This window comes from Myxocyprinus asiaticus, chromosome 12, assembly GCF_019703515.2.
Source record: "Myxocyprinus asiaticus isolate MX2 ecotype Aquarium Trade chromosome 12, UBuf_Myxa_2, whole genome shotgun sequence".
Classification (NCBI taxonomy): Eukaryota; Metazoa; Chordata; class Actinopteri; order Cypriniformes; family Catostomidae; genus Myxocyprinus; species Myxocyprinus asiaticus.
Genome location: NC_059355.1, coordinates 11118597 through 11131349, shown reverse-complemented (window position 1 = coordinate 11131349; position 12753 = coordinate 11118597). Strand labels below are relative to the sequence as shown.

The 12753-nt window shown below is 37.5% G+C and overlaps 1 protein-coding gene across 2 annotated transcripts in view; it reads right to left on the bottom strand.

Moving 5' to 3' along the window:
- The window catches only part of LOC127448662 (trafficking kinesin-binding protein 2-like), a 35810-nt gene that overhangs the window by 8011 nt on the left and 15046 nt on the right, over positions 1-12753 (bottom strand). The window contains exons 4-11 of one of the 2 annotated variants that reach the window (XM_051711361.1): positions 10202-10243; positions 8387-8463; positions 8177-8293; positions 6806-7015; positions 6515-6593; positions 4526-4656; positions 3471-3545; positions 2810-2947 (exon numbers count right to left, since the gene is read on the bottom strand). In XM_051711361.1, the coding sequence (XP_051567321.1) occupies positions 2810-2947; positions 3471-3545; positions 4526-4656; positions 6515-6593; positions 6806-7015; positions 8177-8293; positions 8387-8463; positions 10202-10243 (869 nt within the window). The remainder of the gene's footprint in view (positions 1-2809; positions 2948-3470; positions 3546-4525; positions 4657-6514; positions 6594-6805; positions 7016-8176; positions 8294-8386; positions 8464-10201; positions 10244-12753) is intronic. The other variant, XM_051711362.1, reaches the window with a different exon arrangement.

Here is a 12753-nt window from a genome sequence, read left to right as displayed (position 1 = left end):
ATACCTTTCTAATGATTTATGTGTACAGGTTTCAAGTAAAGTGTTCCCAAATTCGCTTATATTAAAGGTGCACTGAGCAATTTTTTATGCATGTTTTCTTGATCTTGCGCTGACACATAGGGGTGCGGATGCCGCATCATTCAAACACAACAGTTTTCAGATGCTGCTGCCATTGTAGAAATTCACCATTCACAGTCAGCCATGATAAATTGAACCCATGAGTGAAAGTGTCTAATAACAGATTAAGCAAGTATATTCGGCTGATCATGTGATCTTAGCATGGACACCCCCATGAGGGGACCCTCTCCATGTAGAATAAAATGGCTTTTTATAAGGTTACTGATATGATTGTCTTCTTCTCATGTGCGTGCTCATGATTTTATACATGTGTTTCAAAATTACAATTAATTTTTTAAGGATTAAAAGTTTTTTAATTTGGAAAAAAAGTGCACCTTTAAAAGCAGTAGATGTGAATGGAACCTAGCAGTAGACCGACATACTGCTTTTCAAAACTTATCAGTTATTGGCAAAAATCTATGCAGTTTTTTTTTCTTTATTACTTTGTTCCTATGTGGCTGGTGCTAGAGGATCCATATTTTTATCCTCAATTAAATTTGGTTATTTTTATTAGATAATTAAGTGGTCTAAACTGAACCGAGAGCATGCAAAGAAAAATATGACTATATAGAAATGTATCTTCCAGCACATACACTGTGTCTCCAACTTAATATCTTGTAAATAATAATACACCTTATTCCTCATAAAACACACACACACACACACACACACACACACAGTAATAAATACTGTGGTAAAACGACCAGCCTCTCCCTCTTGTTTTCGTCACCCCGCCTCAGAGGGCCATCCTTAAGCCAGGCTCACAATGGGAGTGGGCAGGAGAAAGGAGAGATGCAACTGAATAAGCCTCGTTTGCGCAGCGGATGACGAGGCACACCTGATGTGAATATTGCCTCATCCAGTGTTTCCCACAGGATTTTGTGAGACTGTGGTGTGTGGACCTCAGACCCTCAAGGAGGGTCAGGTGGCATGCTCCCCCGGAAGACAATTTTGTACATTTTAAAGTTAAATGCATCAATCTGGTGCACTTTGAGAGCAAAATTAAGAGGCTAGATCTATGAAGAACTTTGTGCTCTTGTAAACAATTTTGTGCTGTAGTAGTAATTTAATCAGAATTAAATAAACAATGCTGCAGCGCTAGCATTTGTGCTTCAGGTGTACGATTATCAAAAGAGATTATAATGTTTTATACACCTGTTTCTGCAGGCGTTTGTTAAACAAGTTTAATATCATGTAATGTGGCAACGAACTCATTTATCGACATAACTTAAAGTGAATGTTTATCACTTACTTTGTATATCTCCCTGAGTGTCGACATGTTTGTGTGACATCATGCCCCTGCATCTCGGCGAAATCGGAGTTGAGAATTTCTACACGAGCCTACAAGTTGTAATTCTGACTTAAAAATGCATTCCATTGCACTTTTCCTAGTAGGAAGTTGTAAAATCCGACTTTCCGAGTTGAATGGAACACAGCACTACTTTTCAAAACTTGATCTGACACTGAATGCTCAAGCAGCCTAATTCACACTTATAAAACTCCTGATGTTGCTATAACAATGCAAAAAGCACTTACCAATTTACCTTAAGTGAAAATCAGCCCCCCTTTCCTGTTTAATAAATTAAGAGAACATGCAGAACATCTCGTGTTTTTAAATCCATAAGGATCTCTTTCTCAACAGCAATACCAGCAGTAATGACAGCTGACTCGTCAGCAAGATCTTGTGCTTTTTGCTTTCAAATTAGGTACATAACTTAAAGCTTGATTGCGTCACTCAAGGCCAGCTAGAAGGCCTCGACCGGGACATATCCTAAAGATCACACCCACCAAGAACAAATAAATCAATCTGATTGGCTGATGAATCTGACAATCTGACTTTAGTTGCTCATTCATTTGCACTGTTGAGGGATTCTGTAGAAATTCTGAAGGCCTGAGGGGGTGGAGCTCAAACTCGCGCTTTATTAGCAAAAAAATTGTGCTTCGGATTCGGGCATGCGATTTGTGAAACAGTTGTCACGCTTCGCTTGTAAGCAACAAGGAATAAATTCTGACTGGATAAACTTTTAATTTTTCTCTATTTGTTTGTAGCTTAATTAAGAGTGGAAAGCGATTAAAAATACATAGGCAAAAAGGTGATTGAGAATGAAAGGATGAAAAATATTTATTTATTTGGCATGTTAGGCCCGCAGAGAAGGCTTTGCTGGCCCTGAGAAATCGCCACTGATATATATATATATATATATAAAATCCTTCATGTTGTGAATATATAGGCTATAAAAAGCTTAATTTGATATACCTACAAAACTATTAAGCTTTATAACAGAGCCAAGTCTCCAAGTCTTCAAAATAAGAGTCACTGGTGTGTTTCGGGCTTGTTCATAGTAAAGACTGATGTTATGCACCAAATCTCCATTTGTTTTGGTTATTATTGGGATTTCAGTTGAACAATAAACTGCATCTGGGAATTTATTAATTTATGTACTCTTGGGTGTGTGCCCGTCATAGTTAGGAAAGACTAAGATTTTTTTTTTTTAATTCTATAAATCGATAAAAAAATAAAATAAAAAACTATCAGCTGATTAATAGTTAAATGGTTTTTCCACCACTTTAGTTATCAGTATTGGCAAAATCCACTATCGGTCGACCTCTAATTTAAATGTAAGCAAATGAAACGAATATGAGGGAGAATCATATAAAAGGGTTTGGAAAGAGTAAAGAATGTGTTTCTCACCATTGGGTACAGTCCATAAGGCATGTGTCTGCGCAGGCTTGCAGACGGTGTGTTCTTACTTTGTAGGTCCTTGATCTCCTCTTGAGACTCATGTAACATTCCCACACACTCATCATTCCTGTCCGCCAGCTCCTTCAACTAACACACACGTTTATATTGTGCAGGGTGCTGCAATTTGTTATAATAAACCAGAGAGCATAATAATACAGCAAGAGATAAAAGATGTTATCATTTTCCCGTGAAATGGTCACGGCATTGTTCGTTAACTAACATTCTGTCACCATGACCGTAGCCCCTGTTACAACACTCCAGACTTTATTGTGATATTTCATAAGTTCTGCCTAAGTGCAACGATAATATAGTGTCAATCGCAGATAAGAAAACCACAACAATACCTCACATGAATGAAGTTACACGACTTCATGGCTTTTCCTAGTCACAGTGACTTAAGCTGCTTTGTCTTAACACTTGCAAACATCAGTTTAAAGGGTTAAAACTTTAAATCAAGTGGATAAATCCAAACAAGGTCTTTAAAAACCGGAGTGTTTTTTTAACTCTGCAGTCAGAATCTTAACCCAGATTTTTAGACGTAGTTTTGTTTAAGCTAACTGTATGTTACTGATGCAGTGCATACTCCAAACATGTGTGTGTAGATGTTTACCTCAGCAGTGAGTTGCCGTTGGGCTTCCTTTGAGGCTTGAAGGTGAATTCTCAACTCCTCTTTCTCAAGCGCCAACTGACAAACCAACAACACACAGATGTACTCAAACATGTACATACATGACTGTATATTTATACAATATATACTTTGTCTTAAGTATACTGAAATGAATCAGAATCTAATCAAGTCGTATCGAGATAGAATGATATATCGGTTTTACCCAATTAATCATCGCAGATAGGCAAAAAGGATATTATAACTGAAACATACCCAAATTAATCAGAATCTAATCGTATCGAGATAGACCGATATACCGGTTCTACCGATTAATTGTTGCCAATAGACAAAAATGGACTTTATCAGCAAAAAATCTTGGCAAAAAGGACACTGTAACTGAAATATACCCAAATGAATCAGAATCTAATCAAATCGTATTGAGTTAGACCGATATATCGGTTTTACAAATTAATCGTTGCCGATAGGCAAAAATGGACTTTATTAGCAAAAAAATTAGCAAAAAGGACATTATAACAGAAATATAACCAAATGAATCAAAATCTGATCAAACTGTATAGGGGTAAACTGATATATCGCTTATAACGATTAATTGTTGAATCAGAATCTAAATCATATCGAGGTAGACTAATATATCGCTTATACTGATTAATTGTTGCCCATAGGCAAAAATGGACTTTATCAGCAAAACAAATTGGCAAAATGGACACTGTAACTGAAATATACCCAGATGAATCTGATTCTTATCAAATTGTATCAAGGTAGACAGATATATCGGTTTTACCGATTAATTGTTGCCGATAGGCAAAAATTTACTTTATCAGCAAAAAAAAAAAAAAAAAAAAGGGCAAAATGGACATTATAACTGAAATATACCCAAATGAATCATAATATAATAAAATCGTGAACCAGTGAAAGAGCTTGTGAACCAGAATCGAATCAAATCATGTAATCTGTATTGATGCCCAGCCCTAACTGTGTCTACAGTGGCAGACAGGAAATAACTGTTGTATCATGTGTTATGTATTGTGTCTTCTGACCTCTTTGACTCTGTGTTGGAGCTCTACGATCTGTGAGAGGAGTTGCGCGATCTCCTCCTGATGTCTCAGTAAATCCTCGTTCTTTTTAGACAGTTCATCTGTAAGACTTACTATCTGACTATTGGACTCACCTGAAACACACACACATACTCTTAAAATGAGTGTTCTTACAGTACATTTTAAGCAAACCACACCAGTTCACGCTCGTGTATAAGACAAAAATATGCTATGAAGAAGTCTTTTGCATGTTCGTCAAAACTTAAAGGAATATTCTGGGTTCAATACAAGTTAACCTCAATCGACAGCATCTGTGGCATAATGTTGTTTACAACAAAAAATCTCGTCCCTCCTTTTCATAAAAAATAAATAAATAAAAATAAATTATCTGGGTTGCAATGAGGCATTTACAAGTGAATGAGGGCCAATCCGTAAACGTTAAAATACTCACTGTTTAAAAGTATACAAGGCATAAAGACATAAAATTATACATATTACATTTTTACTGTGATAAAATCTCTTACTAACCTTTTCTGTGTAAAGTTATATCCAATTTTTACAACTTCATTGCCATGACGATGTAACGCCATAAAACCTAAAACGATGGTAAAAACGACAATTTATACAACTTTACAGCTCAAATAAGAATACACGCGTTTTAAAAGAATTTAAGTGCTTTTATAAAATTATAAGCTTCACATTTCTGCCTTTAAACTCTCCAAAAATTGGCCTCATGCACTTCCATTGTAAGTGCCTCACTGTAACAAGAAAATGAAGGATGAGTCGAAATGATTTTTTTTGCTTTATTTTTTAATTTTGTTTTGTTCTTATTTATTTTTTAAAATTTTTATTGATTGTATTGTACTTGGAATATTACTTTAAATCTTGTGTTACTTCAACGACAGTGTGCCATTGTAATCAAACAACAGCATTTTTTGTCAAAGGCCAATCTGTGACAGGCTGGTAGATGCGAAAAACATCCGCCAATGTGAAAAATACACTTGCTGGTGGCGGGTATTAATTTCCCACCCTAACTGAAATGAACAGTTAGTCAAGTCTCTCTCATGTGCTTAATGCACTGTTTGTGTGGGATGCGTGATCATTAGTTGAGAGAGTTGAGTTGTAGAGCATTTTAAATCAGTCATTGTGAGGTTCTATTTCAGTTAGGATGCTACCTTAGGGGGCGTTCACGCGGTACGCATTCTTGCATTAAAAAAAGCTAACAGTGCAACCAATGGAACAGAATGCAGGTGGCGCAAGGCATGTTTTTAAAATCCGAAGCTCTTTTTTTTTTCATACATTTTTTTAATCCCCTTTTCTCCCAATTTGGAATGCCCAATTCCCACTACTTAGTAGATCCTCTTGGTGGCACGATTACTCACCTCAATCCGGGTGGCGGAGGACAAGTCTCAGTTGCCTCCGCTTCTGAGACCACCAATCCGCGCATCTTATCACGTGGCTCGTTGTGCACGACACCGCGGAGACTCCGCACGTGGAGGCTCATGCTACTCTCCGCGAACCATGCACAACTTACCACGCGCCCCATTGAGAGCGAGAACCACTGATCGCGACCACAAGGCGGTTACCCCATGTGACTCTACCCTCCCTAGCAACCCGGCCAATTTGGTTGCTTAGGAGACCTGGCTGGAGCCACTCAGCACACCCTGGATTCAAACTCGCGACTTCAGGGGTGGTAGTCAGTGTCAGTGCTCGCTGAGCTACCCAGGCCCCCCAGTCCGAAGCTCTTTTAAATTGACACATCGTCATAAAAGCACAAGATGCTGAAAAAAACAGCAAGATGTGGTGCAATGGTCAAAGATGTCTGTTTAGTACATGCTTGCACAGAAAAGAGGAAAAAACAGTGCAGCCGGAAGAAAATAACGCTGTATTCTGTGTGAATGGCCCCTTAGAAGGTAGCTGCCGATCTAGACGGTAGACAGCAAGACAGAAGTTTGTTACAAAAGCAGAATGTCTAAATATTCAGATACTCACGTAGCTCTTTAACACAATCGTTCACCAATTGTTGTTCTTTCTCTTCGTATGTGACTGTCTCTTTCTTCAGCTGAAAGGCCTGCAGATCATCAGAGCTCACAGTCACGTCCATTCTTTTATAAAAACGATCTAACACTCCTAAAATAACAGTTAAAACATGGCCGAGTTTAAGGCCCCCCTCCAGGTCCAATGAAGAGACAACCACTTGCCCACCCAAAAGATCAAAAAGTTCCCCGAAAGATTGCATCTTATTACCGGCCCTGAGTTGAAAGACATTAAATGCACACATACCTCTGATCTCAGAGAGAAATTTTCTTCCTCCAGCTCTTGTAGTTTGGCCTGTAGCGCCTCCAGCTGGCTGAGGGCGAGAGCGGATCCTGCAGGTGGTGGGTGGCGTAGCGGCGTGGAGCAGCTGGAGTCGGTCTCACTCTCCTCGCTGGCGCTCGCGACCATGCGCAGGAGTTCATCTTTCTTTCCCAATTCATGTTGAAGTTGATGAACCTAAGAGAACGAGACAAAGATTGTGGGTATCAGTGTTAATCTAATGTAATGCAAATGTAACTTGCCGAACAGCAAGCTACTCATAATGTAAAGTAGTTAAACTACAGTCAAGCTACCCTGCTGAAAAAGTAGTTAATACTAAATTGAAGCCATTTAATGGATAATATATTTGTAATTATGTAACTATGTATAATAAAAAAAAAAATATATATATATATATATATATATATATATATATATATATATATATATATATATATATATATATATATATATATATACACACACACACACACACACATATATATATATATATATATATATATATATATATATATATATCACCCCTTTTCTCCCCAATTTGGAGTGCCCAATTCACAATGTGCTCTAGGTCCTCGTGGTGGTGTAGTGACTCGTCTCAATCCGGGTGGCAGAGGACGAATCTCAGTTGTCTCTGCAACTGAGACAGTCAATCCGCGCATTTTATCATGTGGTTTGTTGAGCACGTTACTGTGGAGACCTAGAGCGTGTGAAGGCTTCACGCTATTCTCTGCGGCATCCACGCACAACTCACCACACGCCCCACTGAGAGCGAGAACCACATTATAGCGACCACGAGGAGGTTAACCCAACGTGACTCTACCCACCCTAGCAACTGGGTCAGTTGGTTGCTTAGGAAGCCCGACTGGAGTCACTCAGCATGCCCTGGATTCGAACTTGTGACTCCAGGTGTGGTAGTTCGCGTCTTTACTTACTGAGCTACCCAGGCCCCCAAACTTTTTTCTTTTTTAAATTAGCAGCATTTGTGTGGAGCAAAAGAAATGAGGATCTCTTTTAGGGGACATTTATAGTCAGAATGAACAGGTTCTTGCATTCAAAAAAGCATAACGAATGGAACAAAATGTATGTGTCTTGAAACGCCATTTTTAAAAGTTGAAGTTCTTTTAAACGGACACGGCATCTTTGACTACTTGTTCCAGAAAATAACTGTAAAAATTACACAATTATTTAAATTAGTTATGCTACTGACAAATTTATCAAGTTAGTAGCATTGTTACTTGCAGTAACTCACTAACATACACTGGATGTGCAGATTACATGTTTATTCAGAATTTGTTTACATGTACTGCATGTGCCTTTCCGCGTTGGTGCGTGTTGTACCTGGTCTACGGTCTGCGCTAGCTGCTCTTCCAATGATTCATTCCGTTCCTGAAGTACGTGATTCCTCTGCAACAGGGACTGACCAATCCGAGCGGCCAATTCCAGATCCCGATCCCTCTGTGAAATCATAAAACATCAGATAGCCAATCAGGGACCATTTCAATCAAAGCACTTTCTCCTCACAATTAGCTGACCAACCACATGACTCACTTCGTCCAGTAGGTGTGTGACCACATCGATGTCATTGTAGGTCTTGGTCATCTGCTCCACCCGATCAGCACTCAGAACTTCAGCGAGAAAGAAAAGGCAGATAACTGATTAATCTGCCGATAGTTATTAAAATTGATTTATAGAATGTTAAAAAAAAATCTTAGTATTTTGTTACTATGAGTCCAAAATGAATAAAATCAGAGATGTAGTTTATTGTTCAATCAAAATCCCAATAATAACCAGAAAAAAATTAAGATATGGTGCATAAAGTGGGACATTTAACAATAAACAAGCCCAAAGCACACCTGGGACTCTTAACTTGAAATGACAGAGACTTGGCTCTGTTACAATGAACTATATTTAAGTATTTACAAAATTAAGCTTTTTATATATATTTACCAATTTAAGCATTTTATTTCGAAGCCCTCGCTTTGATTTAGAATACTTGATTAATCAAAATAACAAAATATGCATTGAAAATGAGGATAAAAATATGGAAAGTTGCCAGTGACGGAAGATTCAGATACAGCAAATCCCCATGTGATTTTATTTCACCTCTAGAGGCCACTGTTACACTGTAGAACTAAGAATATTCATCCTCCATGGAGGAATAGGAATAAAAAAAAAAAAGATTAAAAAAAAAAACATCCTATCTGCAACTATCGGAATAGATTTTTGCCGATAACTCAGTTCAAAAAGCAACTATAAGCAACGATAAATTGGTAGAACCGATATATCGGTCTTTCTCAAATAGAAAATATAATCAGTCCCACAAAAACAGGTAAAGAAAAAGCTCTGTTCGGCAAGACAAACCAATACAGGAAGTGTTTTACCACCCAGACACCATATTACATGCACTGCACACACACACACACACACAACAGTGCAAATTACCACATTTATTCATATTCAATCCAACCTGCATGCAATGTACTACAAAAATGGCTCTAAATATTATTCGACAAAGACTGTTTTATTTTTATTTATTTTTTATTTTATCCCCTTTTCTCCCAATTTGGAATGCCCAATTCCCACTACTTAGTAGGTCCTCGTGGTGGCGCGGTTACTCACCTCAATCCGGGTGGTGGAGGACAAGTCTCATTTGCCTCCACTTCTGAGACAGTCAATCTGCGCATCTCATCATGTGGCTCGCTGTGCGTAACATCGTGGAGACTCACAGCATGTGGAGGCTCATGCTACTCTCCGCGATCAACGCACAACTTATCACGTGCCCTATTGAGAGCGAGAACCCCTAATCGCGACCACGACTAGGTTACCCCATGTGACTCTACCCTCCCTAGCAACCGGGCCAGTTTGGTTGCTTAGGAGACCTGACTGGAGTCACTCAGCACGCCCTGGATTCGAACTCGCGACTCCAGGTGTGGTAGTCAGCATCAATACTCGCTGAGCTACCTAGGCTCCCTCTACTCTAGACTATTAAATTGTACATTATTCAGACAATGGAACTGTAAAGGGCCATATTTAACAGTAAATGTTATCATATAATGTCCTGCACCAAAAGCATTTATTTAAAAGCAGTTTATTAATATTAACAGTAATGGATGGGGGAGGACATTTTTGTTGTGTCTACATACTACTCATTGTACATAGAGCAAGAAAAATCATTTTTTTTATTTTCATTATGTGACCGCTTTCAAATGAGTTTTATAAAGTTCTGCTCTACTACAACCTAGTTAACACGCATCAAACCAGACATGCGGACGACATGCGGCCAACTACTTGCTTAAAAAAATAGAGGCAAGCACTAGGAAAGACAGTGGAAGAAAAGAGTGGAAGACAGAGACAGCATGTTACCTTTAGAGGAGGTGTAGGAGGAAGGACCCACAGCTAGAAATGCTGCAGAATGAACCAAAGAAAGATAGATGGGAAAAGAGAGGGGGCAAGGACAGAAAAACAGAGGGAGAAGAGACGTAGAGATATACAGTATTAGATGCTGAGGAACTGTAGCTACACAACCATTTCAAAGTCTTAGAACTCTTAAGATATTTTTGTTTTTGAAAGAAATTGATGCTTCTGTTTCCTAAGGATGTATTAAATTGATTAAAAATACTTCCAAAAACATTAGTCATGATGCAAATTATTATTATTTTTTTTTTTTTTTTACTAAGGCTGTCAATCGATTATAAATTACATAATATGATGATGAATCAAATTACTCGCAATGAATCGCATATATAATATTTGTGAGAAAGACCCTTAAATATAATTCAGTATATGATTACATAATTATAAACAGTTATTTTTAAATAATTATAATATATATTATAAATATATAATAATTCAGATCATTAAAATGCATTACATTATTGTGGCAGATGATTAAAGGATTGATAAGACAAAACAAAAATTGGCTTTAGAAGGCAATATAATGTTATACTGCATTTCCATACTATATGATTTGACGTTGATTTAATTTGAATGGTAAGAGATTATCAATTCTCAATCTTGAGAATTTATATTAATAAATTGATCAAATTGAAGTATTTGACATAAACAGAACAGATGCAATTTAAGTGAGATAAAACAAACAATGTATTGACTTCTAAGGCCATTTTTTTTAATTTATTTTTTATTGTTTATTTCTATTGAATTATCTTTAATTTATGCGATTAATTGCGATTTATTAAACAGCACTGCAGTTAATTTGATTAAAAAATGTTAAAGATTGAAAGCCCTAGTAAACATACACATTTATCTAGCTACTTAAGTAGCTACTTAAAAAGTAAATTTTCAATTTAAATGTCTAAAGGCTAGGGTGTGCTTCCTTTTTTCACGTGCCATTACATCTTGGGCATGGTCGTGTGCTCTAGCCTTACAAAGTATACTCCTTTAATCACAAACCCATACAGATGCTTTCACTGCATTTGCACTATGACTGCTTTGTGATAGTCTTTGAGTGTAGTTAATGGCAGGCGCATCTGCAGACGACACACAAAGATGTGTGTGCCTAGAAAACTGGGCTGCACGCGGACAAGTCGACAAAATTTGCATCATGCACTGAGTTCGAGACGTAGCGGCACGTGGAAAAATAATGCATGTTATAGCAGCCTAATATTTTTAGATAACATATTTTTTAAACAGTAATAATAAAATGGACACTTGCCTTAGCATGCCAAATTTCACAATGCATCCATTAAAATTCTTCACAAAACATATCTGAATGATCAGTTCCTACCCCCTTGCTCTCTTTTGACAAATGAACACTGTCCATACCTGAGGTCATATGATGGGCTGGGAGATCAACATAAAACTGAAGCATCCTGGCAATCAATTACAACACTACGTCTATGACTTCAAAACATTCATCTATCCCGACATAAACGCACACACAGTGACCACATTGAGAACCACAGATCCGTAAACACTTAAGACACACTGCAGTTCTGCCAAAGCTGCTCAAATCTGCCCTAGATATGATCTAGATGTTCATATAATCTAAACTAACGGTGTCACGGAGAGGTCTGGCAAACCTCAGCATTAAGTGACACATTAGTCATCACAGACAACTGAGACCTTTACGCCCTAACAAAATATCAGATGGTGACAGTCCAGTCAGTTCAGAACAGTTGCCCTGGCAAAAACTCTTTTTTTGTGTGTCAACGTTACATTAACTATAGTAACACTAACTGCAGCAGCTATGGCATTTTGGTGGAAATGTTGATTCAACAGTCTGGTTCAGGAAGTAAAAATCTTTTCCATAGGGGAATTGATAATTAGTGATAACTAATAAAACTTTAAAGACAGACCTACCGTTAAGTTCCAAGATTGTTAATCGATGGTATATGCTTCTGTTGAAGTAACCAGTCCGCGATATTTCAACTTTCAACTCGCATTTAATTGTGGAATTTGTGTTGAATAACTACACTACCCATGATCCTTAGAAAGATCAACCAATCAGAAAATCACAGCAAACAAACTGTGGCAAAAGATCTCTCCAGCAACCGCCCACTACCATGACACAGTCAGTCTGCCTACATTTGCAAGTCTGCTTATAAATTTGAGTATTTTGCAATAAATTTTAAATAAAAACTTTAACTCTATTACTTTCTTTTGTTCTTTTATCTTTGTTGACTTCCTTCTGCTGAACACAAACAAAATTGTTTAGAAGAATATTTCAGCTCTGTAGCTCCTCACAATGCAAGTGAATGGGTACCAAAATATTGAAGCTCAAAAAATAAAGGCAGCACAAAAGTAATCCATACAACTCCAGTGATTTAATCCATCTCTTCAGAAGCAATATGATCAGAGCAGGTGAGAAACAGATCAATATTTAAGTCTTTTACAATAAATTCTCCTCCCTGCCCAGTTGGTAACGATATGCACGAAGAATGCGAACTGCCGAAAAA